General features: G+C 43.8%; 1 protein-coding gene across 2 annotated transcripts; it reads left to right on the plus strand.

The window, feature by feature from the left end:
• Nucleotides 1–1744: 1744 nt before the first annotated feature.
• Nucleotides 1745–18486, plus strand: LOC308301295 (uncharacterized protein). 2 transcript variants are annotated; one of them, XM_080745222.1, is made up of 14 exons: nt 1745–1846; nt 2467–2789; nt 3293–3456; nt 3869–4159; nt 4871–4984; nt 7261–7586; nt 8495–8817; nt 9361–9524; nt 9939–10229; nt 10928–10993; nt 12776–12906; nt 14629–14686; nt 15216–15287; nt 16188–18486. In XM_080745222.1, the coding sequence occupies exons 2-14, from the start codon at nt 2500–2502 to the stop codon at nt 17444–17446; spliced, it is 3549 nt and encodes a 1182-aa protein (XP_080601348.1). In that variant the 5' UTR covers nt 1745–1846; nt 2467–2499; the 3' UTR covers nt 17447–18486. The 2 variants fall into 2 exon arrangements, with proteins under 2 accessions (XP_080601348.1, XP_080601349.1); XM_080745223.1 differs by lacking the exons at nt 3869–4159; nt 4871–4984.
• Nucleotides 18487–19162: the final 676 nt, after the last annotated feature.

The raw sequence follows: 19162 nt of genomic DNA on the forward strand, positions 1-19162 counted from the left end.
GCCCATTCCAGTGAAGAAGCAAGCAGCCTCTGAGAAAGATTCCTGTGTCCATAAACATCATGAGAAGAAGAAGCAAGCGGCCTCTGAGAAAGATTCCCGTGTCCATAAACATCATAAGAAGAAGCGTCCCACTCAAAACTCCTCTGTGGAACGTAGGGCAGACGCAGGCACCGGCGTGGACAGAGACACTCTGAAACAAAGTAGAGAAGAACAGAGGACTGAAAAAGACCAAGCGACAGCGGGGTCGGCTGTGGAGTCGACGGTGAAAAGACAGAGTTCTGAGAGTCAGGACAGGGCCTGGAAAACAAAGCGTGGCACCGTAGAAGACGCCAGAAGAAAAAGGGGTGCGACTGGCAAGGACCTCAACGCTGAATTTGAGATCGGTGCGCCCGAGCAGAGTCAGAGGCGAGAACACACCAGGCCAGAGGCTGGGGGTAAAAGACGACGACTCAGCGGTGTGGAGACAAGTTCGGCCCACAAGAAGAAGACCCGAAAGATGTCCAAAGAAGGAGAGGGAGCAGGACACACGAGTGCTATTAGTCAAACAGCAGAGGCTTTCATTGATGTGGCAGCGGAGACAAACACACATGATCATCGTGTAACACATACAGGTACAGTATTGTTCATCGGTCAGTTGGTCTTCTCTGGTGTTGGTGTTTCTCTGTTCCATTTAAGCATCTGGTGTACAGAAGTATCTGATCTGAATTAAAGGACAACTTTGTTTTTTTTACAACGAGGGTTCATATTTTAGAATTAGATAGTCATTAGTGAAAAGAAAAGATGAGTGTTAAAATGTTTTCTATCATCTATAGAAAACATCATCTTTCTATCATCTTAGTGATTTTAACTATTTTGATTTGCATGCATGCCCCCAGGTTGGGGGCATGTGGCTAAATGTCTTTTTAGACACAATAAGCCCATTCCCAAGATGCACTGTAATCTTTCATGGGCAGATGTGACTTATGGGGGCTGGTGTAAATAGTAACAAAGAAATTGCATCACCCTGAGTAAATGCTCCAACCATCCTCATTGTTTCACCTTCACATCACCCTGATGGTAAATGCACAAGCCAACTAATTTGGATGCTCTACATTATTGTACAATCTCCAGAAGAGGAGAAAGACAGGCAAGGAATAGGCCAATTGATTGAAAAGCTAAAAAAAGTTGTTAGTTGTTAGATATGATCCTGTTGTCCGTTTCTGTTTCAGACCCATCGTTTATTTGCACCCATCCACCAACTATGAATTCCATCTCTTCCCTCTGCCCATAGGTAATGGAACAAATCAAAGCCCACCGGCCACAGGCTCACAATCCTCACCGATGCACACCTCACCCACTGACGCCCGGGCAGAAAGTCCACAGAGCTGTGATGTTCCGCTAGAGGCTTCCCAGGACCCCAGGACACAACAAAGGGCATCTCATGACTCTAGGAAGAAGCCACGGCCTCCTCAGGACTCCAGGACACAGCCTGGGGCTCGTCGAGACTCCAGGAAACTGTCAACGGCTTCTCATGAGTCCAGGATACAGCCACAGAATCCTCAGGGCCACATGACATCCCCCACTGACGCCCAGAGCCTTGCTGTAAGAACCCAATTACGTTTTGCACTAAAATATCTTATATCCTGGGTGAACAGACAGTTATTGTTGCTTTACTGTGAAAGATATCTGTTTTGAGTCAAGTGCTTTTATTTTGAAGAGTGTTTTGGTGGACTTAGCTTCCTGTACAACACAACCAGGAAACATTGCATAACAGAACAACAGTGGAAACGGACATGTTCTTTGATGCCTATTGATTGCCTTTTGAGATGATTAATTGCAGTTTTAGCTCCCGCCGAAGAGGCACAAGGTTAGTAGACATGGACTGTGTGTTTGCTACTTACAATGGAGCACTTATAAGGGACTGAGTACTTTTGCTATAGCCTACATGTGTTTACATCCTGTTCAAGCACACAGTATATTGAAGGGCATTGAATGAAAGAAACGTTTTTCTGCAAGAAAGGCACAATTGTGGTGTTAAGGATAATGAGAACTAACTAACCCAGAGTTTGACTTGCTACTCTTTTGTAAAGTTGAAATTGTGCATAGCAAAGGAATAGTTTTGTTAGGACTCTCTTACAGTATGGTTAAGACGTCATTACTTAATGTACTATTATGCACTTAAAAAGGTTAAAAATTGCAATTCATTATTTTGAGTTAAAAGCCCCTCATTTTTTGGAAGTTAAAATAATTGTTGCTAATAAGAAGAAAACTAGTTCATGATGAAGTCAGGTGCTTTATTTCATTGCAAAGTCAAGTAATCACAGTGATACATTAAATGGTTAAAGTCAAAGTAAAAAGACATACAGTACACTGTATTTATTGTTCTGAAAGTGCTTTGAAGTTTCTGTAGGCCCTTATGTTGTTTTACACAGAAAAGATGTGAAACTAACTGTTCTGTTTTGTGTTTTTTGTATTTTTTTCTGTCAGCACTTACGTTGGTCTTCGGATTATAATAAATTCATGTTCGGTTCAAGTCTTGACCATATTTCGGTGGGGTCCGCTACACTTGCTGTTCAGCTAGAGAGTTCTCAGGACCCCAAGACAAAGCCACGGGTTCCTCAGGACGCCGGGACACAGCCTGGGGCTCGCCGTGACTCCAGGACACGGTCATGGGATCCTCAGGGCCACAGGACATCCCCCGCTGACGCCCAGCCAGAAGGTCCACAGAGCTGTGATGTTCTGCCAGTGAGTTCCCAGGACCCTGAGACGTGGCGAAGAGCTCCTCAGGACTCCAAGACAACAAAGCCAAGGTCTCCTCATCAGGGTTCCCACACGTTTTTACCAATTAATTTCCTAAACTTTTCCTAAACTTTTCCAGAATATTTAACCCAATTTCCAGGACTATATAACAATAATTCAGCTCAATAACAAGTCGCTTACCCCTATGCACAATGCCCAAAGACAGGTAGTGTATGCCAGTGGTTCTCAACCTTTTCAGGCTGTGACCCCCGAAATAATCATATTTTAACTGGGGACCCGGCACCCTGATGAGCACGAAGAGTTGAGGAATTTTGTACAACACGTTTCTATTGTGAAAATAGCAGATCTACATGCTCACAACACCTCGCATTGAGATCGGCTATTTTCACAATTTCTGCCAATGTTTAATTGGTTGTTTCAGAGGTATTAACAAAATCATTAACCAAAGACAATGCATAGCTATTTTTTCCAGGACCTTCCAGGACCCTTGATCAATTCCAAAACCGTTCCAGTACTGGAAAAAACATTTTTCTAATTTCAATTTTTTTTCCAGGAATTTCATGACAGTGGGAACCCTGCCTCATGGTTCCAGAATGCAGTCTAGGTCTCCTCATGCTTCCAGGACAGAGTCACGGCCTCCACAGGACCCTAAGAGACAGTCACAGTCTCCCAAGGACTCTGCAACAAGGCCAGGGGCGCCTCAGGATCCTGGTTCAAGTAGGCCTTTAACAATTACTACATAATCATCTAATCACAATTATTTTACATAGTCTCAATTATTTTGTCATATTCGTCATAATCGTTTACATGTTGGAAGATGTTCGTATATTTCAAACATTTTCAGATCTACTGGCAGATCTGCCATTTATCTGGAAAAAAAACATTTTCAGATAAATGGCAGATCTACAAGCGATGTGACGTGTTGTGAGCTTGTAGATCGGCTATTTCCACTATCAATGTTCTTTTTAAGTATATTGTCAAATATGTCAGTAATTTCTTTGTATATTTAGGTTATTTTGTCATATCTGCCATGTGCAACTTCAAAGCCTAAAAGCCAAACAGGAATGTAATCGTCAACGACAAAAACACAATTATCTGAGTGACAATTAATCGTCACGTGAAATGACAGCCCTAGGTCCAAGGCAGAAGACTTCTCAGGAACCTGCTATGTGGCAGCAGGTTCCCCAGGACTGTGACACACGACCCATGGCTCCTCAGTGCTCTGGTACCAGTCAGACTGCACCTCAAGACCCTGGTGTTCAACCACAGGACCCAGAACCCAGGGAGGGAAGAAGAGTACAACTGGAGGAGACACAGAAGCCGCTGGTGTGTCCAGATAGTCGGCCGCTCTGGGACCCGGACGGTGGACACCAGCGGCGGAAACCTTTCTTGCAACCGCTGCTCCCAAGCAATTCATCAGGTACGTGTGGATGGGGACTGCCCATAAGTCCTAAATGTCATTAGTCCTACACGTCATTAGACCTACTTTGGTTAGCGTGAGGTTTTAGGGTTAGGTTTGGGCATAGTTTTACTGAGGTTAGGGTTTGGGTTTTGCCCGGCGTTGCCAGCCTCTATCACACACTTTGTTTTGGGAAGAGAGTCTGGGATTTCAGGAAGAGTTTTCATTTCTGGGGTTTTCCCCAAACCACGTGCCCCAAGCTTAGAGAAACCACGTGCCCCAAGAGTTTTACTGAGGTTAGGGTTAGGGTTAGGTTTAGGCATAGTATCATTCATCAGGTTAACATTCACCCAATCTGAGTTCCCAGAATTCACCAGATTCGGTCTAATGGGATGTAGGAACAATGAGATGTCAGACCAATGCAAAAGTAATGTATAATACGAACTAAATGAATGCAATTACTTTCCGTGTAGGTTTCAGTCTATTGGTAGAGGCTGTCTGGGAAAGAAAAGGTCCCTGGCTATGTGTCAAAATGTCCTTGAGCAAAAGCCTTAACCACTTAACTTCTATATATTTATGTTGTTTACAAATAATGTTCTATTAGTTATTAATCAACATGATTATTATCATATTAATATTTGTATAGTTTTTTGTATTGTTTTGACATTGTGCTAAATAAATCAAATCAAATAAACAACCTCTTTTTCCATTGCACTTGTCTGTCACTTACAGGCAGGGCCAGATTTACCCATCAGGGTGCCCGGTGCTTGGACCTAGTTTGGTGCCCCCTCCCGCCGCCGCCGCCCAGCCGCCCGCCCGCGGAACAAAAAGTGACAACTGATAACGGTGATCATACTGCGCCTCTTTGCGACTTTATTTCAAGTCCAACAGTAGGCCTACAGATTGGCAGACAGATTTTAACCAGTAGACCCTGGCTTCCTCTGTAATCTCTCCCCAGCATCCCGGATCATTACTGTATGTGTAGACAGGTTCAGTAGTAGGTGTACCTAAGGGAATATGAATGAATAAATAGCTGTTGACTGACTGACTTCTCAACAATACATATTTCCCATTCCTAGGTTTAACAGGTCAACCCAATTCAAAGGAGCTTTCACATTGCAACATTTCAACACTCACTTGCTTGTGGCACTCGTCGTTGGTGTGGTGTCGGTGGAACCACATCATCATCTGTGCTGCTATCACCATTGTTGGCAGGTTTACCTGAGGGTTGGAATATAAATAGCTCTTGACTGACTGACTGCTCTCCAATGTACAGTACGTACATTGTATAGAACGCAATTCAATGTGTGAGCTTTATTGGCATGAGAAAACATAAGTTTACATTGCCAACACTATAACACTCACTTGTAGTCTGTGGCATGTGTGGGCATGGTGGCAGTGTGGCACGTGTGGGCATGGTGGCAGTGGCATGACTGGCATCACATCATCCCCAGTGCTGCTGGTAGGACATTTACCTAAGGGTTGTAATATGTAGATCAATTATCTGTTGACTGAAACCATACAGTAGGGTTACAATGCAACACTATAACACTCACTTGTAGTCTGTGGCACATATGGGATAGGATATCAATATAAAATAACTGTTGATTTGAATACTTTAGCAGCAAAAAAAGCACAGCACTGTTGCATACACGGTCTGCTAAGATGATTTTAAACCCAAGAAAGTCTTATGACGTCCTTTGCAAATTGCCTGCTGGCTGCTTTATAATATGCCTATCCGTGCCTAACTGACTAAATAACAATTTCAATATGAAAAGAGACACACACACACACACACACACACACACACACACACACACACACACAAAGACCTCACATACATTGCTTTTTTATAAACTCCATGTAACCACACACCCTTATACAGGCGAGAGACTGCCCAAAAACATTATGTTTAATGTATACATTTGTATTAATTACCATCATCATCATCTGGTGGTTGTGTTCGAGACTGCCTGGCGGCTGCCGCGGCGTCTTGGGGATGACACCCGGCTTGTGTGTGTGTGTCTCCCGGGGCTGTGTGGCCATCTGCGTCGCTGCTCGTGGAGGCAGTGGAGCTCGAACTTGGCCGTAAAAAAAACACTCAATTTTGGTATCTTGCTTAGGAGTCCAGCTTGTCTCTTACGTTTCTTTTCGTATTTGTTTCTTTTTTGACTCCCACTTGCCTGTTTTCTAAACATTTGGGATGGGGAGTCATTCTCTGAGTCTGAAGAGCCGAGCGGAGGACAATTGTGGGGTAAATACAGAAGTTTGAGCGATTTCGCACGAAGGAACATGCGAACGGACTGCTGGGAGCCTGGGACATCATGTCACATGATCAGGCCCGGACTAATCAAAGGACACACACACACACACACACACACACACACACACACACACACACACACACACACACACACACACACACACACTTCGATAGTAGATCCTTGCTGACCGAGCAACCAAAAAAAAAAAAAAAAAAACGTGAGAAAAAAAAAAAAAAGCATGCCCTAGGATGGTGCCCCCTTGTGGTTGGTGCCCCGTGCTGCAGCACCTTCAGCCCGTTCATAAGTCCGGCGCTGCTTACAGTGAAAATGAGTCGTCTGTCCAGTCACCTGAAGGCCATGTCAGAGGCGGAGAGAGAGCAAGTCGTAGGCGAGTGTCTGTTTGTTTTCCCCTTATTCACAAACCAAAGATCCTTTGCCGTGTTTACATTTTGTTGCAATGGTGTCAACAAGGATTTAAACAACTATAAATAAGTGTTTTAGCCGCAGGAAATATTGCATCATAATCAAAAGTGCCAATTCAATAAGCCAAAGTCAACAAACTGGAATTTTGACTTCAGAGCACGTCTTTTTACCCTGTTGAAAGTCATGCACGCATGCACAGTGACATGCCTTTTGTATCATGAAGACATACTGTATGCCATGTGAATGTAACCTATGATATTTGTGTCCCTGTATGTTTCTCTTTATGTGGACATAAATAATGGGTTAAAATATGTGTGAGTGTGTTTGTATTTACATACCTCAGGTCTGAGATCGCTGCTGGAGTGTCAGTGTGAGGAGATATCTATTTGCACCCATCCACCAACTATGAATTCCATCTATTCCCTCTGCCCATAGGTAATGGAACAAATCAAAGCCCACCGGCCACAGGCTCACAATCCTCACCGATGCACACCTCACCCACTGACGCCCGGGCAGAAAGTCCACAGAGCTGTGATGTTCCGCTAGAGGCTTCCCAGGACCCCAGGACACAACAAAGGGCATCTCATGACTCTAGGAGAAAGCCACGGCCTCCTCTGGACTCCAGGACACAGCCTGGGGCTCGTCGAGACTCCAGGAAACGGTCAACGGCTTCTCATGAGTCCAGGATACAGCCAGAGAATCCTCAGGGCCACATGACATCCCCCACTGACGCCCGGGCAGAAAGTGCCAAGAGCCTTGCTGTAAGAACCCAATTACGTTTTGCACTAAAATATCTTATATCCTGGGTGAACAGACAGTTATTGTTGCTTTACTGTGAAAGATATCTGTTTTGAGTCAAATGCTTTTATTTTGAAGAGTGTTTTGGTGGACTTGGCTTCCTGTACAACACAACCAGGAAATATTGCATAACAGAACAACAGTGGAAACGGACATGTTATTTGATGCAAAAAGACCACAAATTATTGATTGCCTTTTGAGATGATTAATTACAGTTTTAGCTCCCGCCGAAGAGGCACAAGGTTTGTAGACATGGACTGTGTGTTTGCTACTTACAATGGAGCACTTATAAGGGACTGAGTACTTTTGCTATAGCCTACATGTGTTTACATCCTGTTCAAGCACACAGTATATTGAAGGGCATTGAATGAAAGAAACGTTTTTCTGCAAGAAAAGCATAATTATGGTGTTAAGGATAATGAGAACTAACTAACCCAGAGTTTGACTTGCTACTCTTTTGTAAATTTGAAATTGTGCATAGCAAAGGAATAGTTTTGTTATGACTCTCTTACAGTATGGTTAAGACGTCATTATTTAATGTACTATTATGCACTTAAAAAGGTTAAAAATTGCAATTCATTATTTTGAGTTAAAAGCCTGTGTATTTCATTTTTTGGAAGTTAAAATAATTGTTGCTAATAAGAAGAAAACTAGTTCATGATGAAGTCAGGTGCTTTATTTCATTGCAAAGTCAAGTAATCACAGTGATACATTAAATGGTTAATGTCAAAGTAAAAAGACATACAGTACACTGTTGTATTTATTGTTCTGAAAGTGCTTTGAAGTTTCTGTAAGCCCTTATGTTGTTTTACACAGAAAAGATGTGAAACTAACGGTTCTGTTTTGTGTTTTTTGTATTTTTTTCTGTCAGCACTTACGTTGGTCTTCGGATTATAATAAATTCATGTTCGGTTCAAGTCTTGACCATATTTCGGTGGGGTCCGCTACACTTGCTGTTCAGCTAGAGAGGTCTCAGGACCCCAAGACAAAGCCACGGGTTCCTCAGGACGCCGGGACACAGCCTGGGGCTCGCCGTGACTCCAGGACACAGTCATGGGATCCTCAGGACCACAGGACATCCCCCACTGACGCCCAGCCAGAAGGTCCACAGAGCTGTGATGTTCTGCCAGTGAGTTCCCAGGACCCTGAGACGTGGCGAAGAGCTCCTCAGGACTCCAAGACAACAAAGCCAAGGTCTCCTCATCAGGGTTCCCACACATTTTTACCAATTAATTTCCAAAACTTTTCCTCTACTTTTCCAGAATATTTAACCCAATTTCCAGGACTATATATCAATAATTCAGCTCAATAACAAGTCGCTTACCCCTATGCACAATGCCCAAAGACAGGTAGTGTATGCCAGTGGTTCTCAACCTTTTCAGGCTGTGACCCCCGAAATAATCATATTTTAACTGGGGACCCGGCACCCTGACGAGCACGAAGAGTTGAGGAATTTTGTATAACACGTTTCTATTGTGAAAATAGCAGATCTACATGCTCACAACGCCTCGTGTTGCGAGGCGTTGTGAGCATGTAGATCGGCTATTTTCACAATTTCTGCCTCTAATATTTGACAATTTGGCCAATGTTTAATTTGTCATTTCAGAGGTATTAACAAAATTAATAACCAAAGACAATGCATAGCTATTTTTTCCAGGGCCTTCCAGGACCCTTGATCAATTCCAAAACTGTTCCAGTACTGGAAAAATATTTTTCTAATTTCAAAAATATTTCCAGGAATTTCATGACCGTGGGAACCCTGCCTCATGGTTCCAGAATGCAGTCTAGGTCTCCTCATGCTTCCAGGACAGAGTCACGGCCTCCACAGGACCCTAAGAGACAGCCACAGCCTCCCCAGGACTCTGCAACAAGGCCAGGGGCGCCTCAGGATCCTGGTTCAAGTAGGCCTTTAACAATTATTACATAATCGTCTAATCACAATTATTTTACATAGTCTCAATTATTTTGTCATAATCGTCATAATCGTTTACATGTTGGAAGATGTTCGTATTTTCAAAAATGTTCTGATCTACTGGCAGATCTGCCATTTATCTGGAAAAAAAATCATTTTCAGATAAATGGCAGATCTACAAGCGATGTGACGTGTTGTGAGCTTGTAGATCGGCTATTTCCACAATCAATGTTCTTTTTAAGTATATTGTTGTCAAATATGTCAGTCATTTCTTTGTATATTTAGGTGATTTGTCATATCTGCCATGTGCAACTTCAAAGCCTAAAAGCCAAACAGGAATGTAATCGTCAATGACAAAAACACAATTATCTGAGTGACAATTAATCGTCATGTAAAATGACAGCCCTAGGTCCAAGGCAGAAGACTTCTCAGGAACCTGCGACGTGGCAGCAGGTTCCCCAGGACCGTGACACACGACCCATGGCTCCTCAGTGCTCTGGTACTAGTCAGACTGCACCTCAAGACCCTGGTGTTCAACCACAGGACCCAGAACCCAGGGAGGGAAGAAGAGTACAACCGGAGGAGACACAGAAGCCGCTGGTGTGTCCAGATAGTCGGCCGCTCTGGGACCCGGACGGTGGACACCAGCGGCGGAAACCTTTCTTGCAACCGCTGCTCCCAAGCAATTCGTCAGGTACGTGTGGATGGGGACTGCCCATTAGTCCTACATGTCATTAGTCCTACATGTCATTAGTCCTACTTTGGTTAGCCTTAGGTTTTTGGGCATAGTTTTACTAAGGTTAGGGTTAGGTTTAGGCATAGTTTTACTGAGGTTAGGGTTAGGGTAAGGTTAAGGCATAGTTTTACTGAGGTTAGGGTTAGGTTAAGGCATAGTTTTACTGAGGTTAGGGTTAGGTTAAGGCATAGTTTTACTGAGGTTAGGGTTAGGGTTAGGTTTAGGCATAGTATCATTCATCAGGTTAACATTCACCCAATCTGAGTTCCCAGAATTCTCCAGATTCGGACTAATGGGATGTAGGAACAATGAGATGTCAGACCAATGCCATGGCACCAATTAAAAAGTAATGTATAATACGAACTAAATGAATGCAATTACTTTCCGTGTAGGTTTCAGTCTATTGGTAGAGGCTGTCTGGGAAAGAAAAGGTCCCTGGCTATGTGTCAAAATGTCCTTGAGCAAAAGCCTTAACCACTTAACTTCTATATATTTATGTTGTTTACAAATAATGTTCTGTTCTATTAGTGATTAATTAACATGATTATTATCATATTAATATTTGTATAGTTTTTTGTATTGTTTTGACATTGTGCTAAATAAATCAAATCAAATAAACAGCCTCTTTTTCCATTGCACTTGTCTGTCACTTACAGGGAAAATGAGTCGTCTGTCAAGTCACCTGAAGGCCATGTCAGAGGCGGAGAGAGAGCAAGTCGTAGGCGAGTGTCCGTTTGTTTTCCCCTTAATCACAAACCAAAGATCCTTTGCCGTGTTTACATTTTGTTGCAGTGGTGTCAACAAGGATTTAAACAACTATAAATAAGTGTTTTAGCCGCAGTAAATATTGCATCATAATCAAAAGTCCCAATTCAATAAGCCAATGTCAACAAACTGGAATTTTGACTTCACAGCACGTCTTTTTACCCTGTTGAAAGTCATGCACGCATGCATGTACATGCCCTACATGCCTTTTGTATCATGAAGACATACTGTATGCCAGGGTTCCCCAATTAGTTTTCCCCAAAGGCCGGATTTTGTCTAGGGTACCAAGCCGAGGGCCACAACATTGCACTCCGACTACTCCAGTGACAGTTTTCGTCGTTGTCGGTTGAAAATATTATCTATCATTTTAAAAATGATTTAAACTAGTGAAAACAGCCGATCTACAAGCACACAACGCCTCGCGGTGCGAGGCGTTGTGTGCTTGTAGATCTGCTGTTTTCACTACTTTTGTACGACGGCCTTGTATGATTTGCGAAAGAACTTACAAATTTGGAGATACGAGATTTCCACCCGACAACGACGATATACTAGTGTTGTTGCTGCTCTTATATTATTACTGGGGTTGGTGTGGGCCAGACAGTAGCCCCCCACGGGCCGCAAATGGCCCGCGGGTCGCCTATTGGGGAACCCTGCTGTATGCCATGTGAATGTAACCTATGATCTAGGCCTGGGGCGGTATCGACATTTTGTTACCGCGATTACCGTCTTCCCATTTACAGACGGTACTGCGGTAATTACCGCACCCCCGTATCTATTAATTAAGGTTCGGCGATAAGCCAAAATATTGCAATCATCTTCCCTAAAGTCGCCTCTCCACAGTGGAGAGGCGACACAGCCTGACCGCCCGAGTTATACTTCTCCGTACAGCACAGCGGGTATGGCTTTGAAAGGAGCAGATCTACAAGCTCACAACACATTGCATCCGCGACGCGTTCTGAGCTTTTAGATCTAAACTGTCGGGTTACCATAGTAACGTAGGCTAGCTAGTAGGCTTTTCAGACACAAACAGCTGTGTGAACAAACCAGAAGAGGACGGGTAGTCAGATCGTGTACAGTGATTCTGTAAACTCACGTCACGTCTCAACTCTCAAATCCCAGTGATTGAGTGCTGCTATATACAGGTTTTAGTTACAAGACTTGACAGAAAAGGTTATAAAATCTCCGACGCGCCGCCAAACGGGCACAACGTGCGACGCGATGGAAAAAGTAAAATAGTTTCATTTTCGGTTTTAGTCCACGCGGCCCGCGCTCCACCAGTAATCCGTATGAATAAAAAAAGATATGCCACAACACAAGGTATGTATTAACATCCTTGTGTCGTGTGGATTACAGAGAAATTTACGCTGCTCTGTACTCCTCTACGCAGGCAGCAGCAGTGACTGTCTGTGTCTCTGAGAGTGAGAGTGACGTATGTGGCTTCCAAACTGTGGTACACGGCCCAGAGCAGAGCGGCATGGAGCGCATGCGGTCCTCGCTTCTCCCCTGTTTTAAAACTCGCTTGTTTTCCAATAAAAAATAGACTTTTTTTGTCTTTTTTTACCGCGGTAAGCACACTGACACCGCGGTAGACCTCGGTTTACCGCGGTACGGCGGTACGGCGGTACGGCGGTTACCGTGTCCAACCCTATATATGTCTCCCTGTATGTTTCTCTTTATGTGGACATAAATAAAGGGTTAAAATATGTGTGCGTGCGTGTGTTTGTATTTACATACCTCAGGTCTGAGATCGCTGCTGGAGTGTCAGTGTGAGGAGATATCTCTGGAGCCATTCTACTTGTGTCGGAGCTGCAAACAGAGTGTCCAACCTCGAGACATCAGTGATCACACTCATCACCAGTTTAACTATACGGTCAGTGGCCTCTTCCCTCACTTGCGACCATTATTTGACTAGCTGCACTGAGTATATACACAGCTCGGTAGACTGCCGGATATGTCACAGAGGCGTAATGTTTGAAAGACAAAAAATAAGTTACCATAGCACCATTTATAAAATAGCAAAAGTAGTGGATCTACAAGCTCTCAACACATCGCCAAGCGACACGTTGAGAGTTTGTAGATCAACTATTTTTCACTATTTGTTTGGGGGCAAAATGTTTGAAAATGTTGGTCTATAATGACCAGTGTTGGGAAAGTTCACTTTCTAACATATAAACATACCCTATACTCTCTCTCCCCATGTTTCCTGTCTGTCTCCAAAGTAGCTATCAAATGAGGGATTTATTTGTGTTTATATACATTATACAAAATATGGTCTCGACCCCCATTGGTCCCCTCTCACACTCACCCCACCCCTCTTCTGAAACTGTAAAGGAACTATACAGGTGGCTATACGCCATTGAGGTTGTTTACAGTCTGCTCATGGCCATCAAAGTAGCTTACCTTTGCGAATTTATAGAAAAATAGCCATCCATTATTTCCTATCGTGGTCTTGTGTAAAATACAGCTGCATTGCTCACAGAGCAGTGAAAAAATCCACAACATTATGGGGGCTGCCATTACGGAGCGAGAGGCTCCCCCTCTGTTTGCATCAGTTTTCAGACATAGACATAGAGAAAGCAGTTCCAGGCATAGAAAACCACCAAAGAAGTGATCCCGCCGCCATTATTGTTCACGTGCGCTCCAGATTTGAGACTAACTTACGGGAGCTACTGTACACACCCGCGCCACCCCTCATCTGCTTACAGTGCTCAGACAGGTAAAAGAACGAACGCTCATCATGGCGTGGCGGACACGTGAAACAAAGAACGAGCGCTCGTTTAGCAGTAAAAGAGTTAAAAGAACAAGGTGATGCGCACATCCTTTCCAAGTGCTGGTGCTGGGCTCAGGTCGACATAGGATTAAAAAGAATAGAAGTCTGCACAACAGCTGATGCTCCACAGTGTTTATTAAGTTAAAACATAAAGTTTGACGACGTTTCGGCCATCAGCTGGCCTTCATCAGGTGGTAATCATTAGTCACTGTCTTCCTATAGGATAATGAGTCACACAATAGTCACCATAATAGTTGTCAAGATACCATATGTAGTGAATAAAAATATTGAATAATATATAGAAAAGATACCATGGAAACCACCACATTACATTTTTAGGATATTTTTTAGAACAACTTTTTACATTTTCTTTAAGAATTTTTAAGGTTACACTTATCAGGTTTTACGTTTTTTTTTTTTTTTTTACAAGTTTTTTAATATTATAATTAAAATCTGTTGAGTGCTTGGGGCTTAGGGCCAAGTGGTTTAGCTCAACAGTGTATTCAGTAAAATACACAATATGTGGAGAGACATACATACAACTCGACAAAGTCGTGGAAAACTTGACAAAGCCGGATGCACCACTGTGGATTCAAACGCACAACCTCCATGGTGGTGGGCAGGCACCCGAGCTAATATTGTGTAGTTTAATGCATCTTAATTTGTTTGAGATTAGAGAGAAGAAGATTTGTGGAATTTCTCCTCATGTGTGATGCAGACTTATTTAAATATCTTAAAACTTAATGGTGTAGCCTGAGACTGGCCTTCACTAGTATAATATTATTGTATGTTTTACCTATTGTAATGTTTTCTCTTCTCAAGGTTATACCGCTTGACAAGAACTCATATCATCGAGTCAAAGAGGCTCCATTCAGTGAAGGTAGTTCTTAATTTTCTTTCCCTTTTTTTTTTACTTGAGGTTTAAAGCATCGTATCAGTGTTTGTCTATTCACAGCTATGGCCCTTTAATGCAGTGGTTCTCAACCTGTGGGTCGGGACCCCAGGGTGGTCCCAAAATTAATTTGGGGGGTCCCCAGATGATTAGCTTAATGTGCAACATTGTTTGTCTTTTTAATACCTTTAAAATGACAAATTAAACATTGGCCAAATTGTCAAATATTAGAGGCAGAAATTGTGAAAATAGCAGATCTACTTGCTCACGCCTCGCAACGCGAGGCGTTGTGAGCATGTAGATTGGCTATTTTCACAATTGCCTTGCATTGACTGCACAATTGACTGCATTATAGAACTGGTTTATACAAAATGTAATTCTTCAACTCTTTGTGATCATAGGGTGGGGGGTCCCCAGTTCAAATATGATTATTTTTTGGGTTGCGGCCTGAAAAGGTTGAGAACCACTGCTTTAATGTGTGGTGTTGTAACTGTAGTGGATTGATTGTTGTCTGTAGGCATCCACATACTGGAGGACATGTGGAGACAACAGACCTCCTCCTGTCCACCTGCTGTCCAACAACCACCAGGTGGGAACCTCTCCATCTACACACAAGCTTTATGTTCCACTAAAACTATGTTAGAATGAGATGGACATGTCGTTGTTCTTTCTGCCTTCGGTTGAACAGACCAGCAGAGTTCACAAGACCCTCCTCCTCACACAAAGAGGTCTGTTTTAGAGTCGCTCCAATGAACTCCAGCGGCGGAAGAGGCATCTATGATGTCCCAGCTAGTGACCACTGTTGACGTTCATAATCTTTATCATCGTTGTTCCTTCAGAAGCGATTTATAAAGGGTATCTGATGAGGGAGGGCGAGCTCCAACGCCGTCCACGACCGCCGTCGTGTCTACCCGCGGATTAGATGCTTCTTCTCGGCGGACGGAACCCAAATTAGACGTGTTCGCTCCGCGGACGGAACACGGATTAGACGCGTCCGCTCCACACCGGTGCCAGTGGCGTACTGGCTAAGTCCCCGACTCCCAGTTTAACATCCCGGACGGGAGGACCTACCACCTAAACCTTAACCCTAACCCTAACCTTGGTAAAACTAACGCTGGTGACAAGCTAACTTGCCGACGCTTTCGGAGCTCGACACTGGTGATGCTAACCTGGTGAAATGCTAACCTGCGGACGCACCGTCTTCCCGTGAGGATGCCCGTCGTCCTCACGGGAGGACGGAGCGACGCTGGTGATGCTAACCTGGTGAAATGCTAATGACGCTCTGTCCTCCCGTCCTGGCGTCCTCACGGGAAGACAGTGCAGCGGTGGTGAGATGCTGCGTGCACGAAGGGGGGTGTGGGGGGAGGGCGGGTCCCAGGACTGGGACGCTCTGGGATCTCGCCCTTGCTGTATCTGATGTCAAACCTAGAAAAGTGCTCTCTTCTGAGAGCGCTCTCCTCTCCTAACATATCCTAACTTTTATTTTCAGTGAAACATGGTTTGGATGACGTGTCGTCGAATGGAGATGCAGAGACGGTCAAGCGGAGAAGAATTGCAACGTCTACTGATGGCAGTGGCACGTGTGACCGCCCTTCAGGTCCTTGTGTCTCATCGACTGCCAGTCAGTGTCCCTCTCCCCTACACCAAGAGGTCAGAGTGAAAGAAGAACCCACATCGGTACCTACAACTCTCCTGCACTGTGAGCCTTCACAAAGGCAGTGTGAGACAGAATCAGAGAGGAACCTTGAATGCCCTCCAACAAATCTAGTCCTGGATGCATCTACTCAGACGTCAATCACTCCTTTGTGTGTAGATTCTTCAGTGCTTAAACGTGAGCCACACTCTGACCTTCAGTCCACCCTGTCCGGCACTGAACAGTCCTTGCTATCGCTAGAGTTGACCTCTGTGACCGCTGTCACCCTGTCCCCTGCCGTCAACAAGGATCTGCCCTCTAGCCAAGAGAGATTTGGACAGTTAAAATCTTTGCAAGCCAAACGACTAGAGTTGGACCTGTCAGCTGACGCCCCATCAAACTCTGGATATGGAGCTGAGAACGGGGTCCTTGCATCATCAACATCCACCCAAACCCCTGTAGGTTGCATGAAGCCCATCAAACCTGAAGACGATGATGATGACACCATGATGAATTACGAGAACCATCAGTTCCAAAGCCACTGCAGAGCAGCCAACCCTCCAGGCGAAGACAGTGCCGTTACCTCCAACCCACAGCTGGACTGTAAACTGAACGTGAGCTCTGTTGAACCCAGCGCCACCCCACCACTCCCAGTCATTGTTCCAAACTCAGTCAAGAGTTTGGCTAGTATGTATGCCGCCACGGCGGCACGTTCCATCACCATGGTGAGCCCAGACCCCTCTAGCCAGCATTGTTGTGATCACAGAACCAACCAGCCCACCTCATCAGCAGTAAGCCCCAGCTACTCCCCGACAGCTGCAGGCTATGGTACCCCAGCTCATCCTCATCCTCATGTCAAACGTGAGCCTGGTGACAATCTTTATTTCACGAACGGACGTCTGTACAGAACCGAACCTGCCGGTGTCAACCAAGCTCCAGAGCAGCAACCGGCTGTGTCCACACAGTATGCAGGCCACAGCGATGGTTCTACTGGAGGATCCTACCCGGTCCAGACTCACCTCCAGGATGTGATGTCTGGACTTGGAGTCAACTATATCACAGTTCCAACTGCAGACTCATGGCTTAAAGTGCAAAGACAACGGCAGCTGCAATAATGTCCCAGCGTAATGTCTTCTCGTATAACAAGAAAAAAGCAACTAAGAATCAATACTGCAATGTAGATCCACTCTGTTACAAGTAGAAGTCCCGTATTCAAAATGTACTTAAGTAACTGAGGATTTATCAAATCATTTTGACAGAAGTTGAGTTGACGGTTCTTTATTGTACAGTTGCTGTGCAAAAGCTTGTTTGCCCGTGGGCTACTTTATGCTTTGTTGGCTGAAGAGGTGACATTAGTACAATCACAATGTCATATGGCAACCACAAGTCAATATTTTGAAGGCCACAGTATGAAGTGAATGCTTTTCCCGGAAAGGCATCATCACTTGTCACCACCAGTATACAAAGATTACAACCAGTATGTACTTTCCAAGCCAATGTCATGCTGACAACCTGGCGTTGTGAGCATGTAGATCAGCTGTTTTCACAATTTCTGCCTCTAATATGACATTTTGTCCAATGTTTAATTTTAATTCATGTTTAATTTTAGAAGTATTACAAATTCCTTTAATTGTCACAAATTCCTTTAATTGTCACTTTAGAAATGTGCATATACCCTCTGTACACTTATAACCTTATACACTTAACCTTATGTTGGTTTGTTTACTGTGAAAACAATGTTGCACATTAAGCATATAGGCATGCATGTGGGGTTATACAAGGTGGAGTTAACACTCTGTCTTTTGCTGCCCCCTTCTGGTGAGAATGTTTTACATTAGTCAGAAGAATATTCTGATAGCAATACTTACTATAGACATTAGACAGTATAGAGTGTTTGTTCCGGGGGGTTGTTTTAACCAAAATATATCACCTATAACAGCTCCGTAACTCAATAGGCCTCATTTCATAATGACAATTTGTACAATTTCACATTCGGTCTTCAGCACATGTGCAATGGCAGTTTGGATACCAACAACAGGCATTCTGTTCCTGTAAAATTAGCCAACCTATAAAGCAAATGTGACAAATTACAGAACACATTGTGTATTGAAATGCATAGCTTTTATTTTTCAGATTTAAGTGTTTTATAAAAATGAACCCGGAATGTCTAATGCATAAATAAATGTGCCATTTCTCCTAAGCTATGGGGAATGGGGATTTATACTTTTTTGAATGTTATCCTCTGCTTACGTGTGCAAATTAATTGTTTTATTTGTAGTGTTTAAGTGCATGCTTTCAGGTAAAGCTAGTTGTCAAGTCTGACCAAAAAGCCTTACTTCAGGTCCCTGTCCATGTCTCCAATCCTCACAAAACATCTCTCTTCGGTATGTACATTAATAATCAATCAATGATTGTTATTCCTGAGGCAGTCAGTTACAGCTGTGAGGTGGTTGCTATAGGGCAGTGGTTCTCAACCTTTTCAGGCCGCAACCCCCAGAATAATCATATTTTAACTGGGGAATTAACTAATTGCCTGCCATATCCCGGGTTCCCCGAGTTATATCCTATAAAGTCCTTAAATTGTCACTTTAGAAATGTGCAAATACCCCAGTCTATCCACCTGTTTCCGCGATAATTTACTGTAGAATTATTTGTGGGACATTTCCGGAAAACAGCAGACATACAAGCTCACGTCGCATCGCAGATGCAACCGCTGTGAGCTTGTAGATCACTCTCGGCTGCAACGCCGGAAACTGCCGCACAACTTCTGCGCAATGCGCGATGGGATGTTGGAAAGTTGTGGATACACTTAAACTTTAACTTGGTTTGTT

This window comes from Nannobrachium achirus, assembly GCF_963921795.1.
Source record: "Nannobrachium achirus genome assembly, chromosome: 2".
NCBI lineage: Eukaryota > Metazoa > Chordata > Actinopteri > Myctophiformes > Myctophidae > Nannobrachium > Nannobrachium achirus.

What these genes read in the sequence shown, in the direction of transcription:
- LOC308301295 (XM_080745222.1), top strand. Translation starts at nt 2,500, where the DNA reads ATGTTCGGTTCAAGTCTTGACCATATTTCGGTGGGGTCCGCTACACTT. An exon ending in GGAGAGAGAGCAAGTCGTAG is followed by an intron (nt 10,994 to 12,775) that starts GCGAGTGTCCGT and finishes TACATACCTCAG; the next exon opens with GTCTGAGATCGCTGCTGGAG. An exon ending in AGAGGCTCCATTCAGTGAAG is followed by an intron (nt 14,687 to 15,215) that starts GTAGTTCTTAAT and finishes TGTTGTCTGTAG; the next exon opens with GCATCCACATACTGGAGGAC.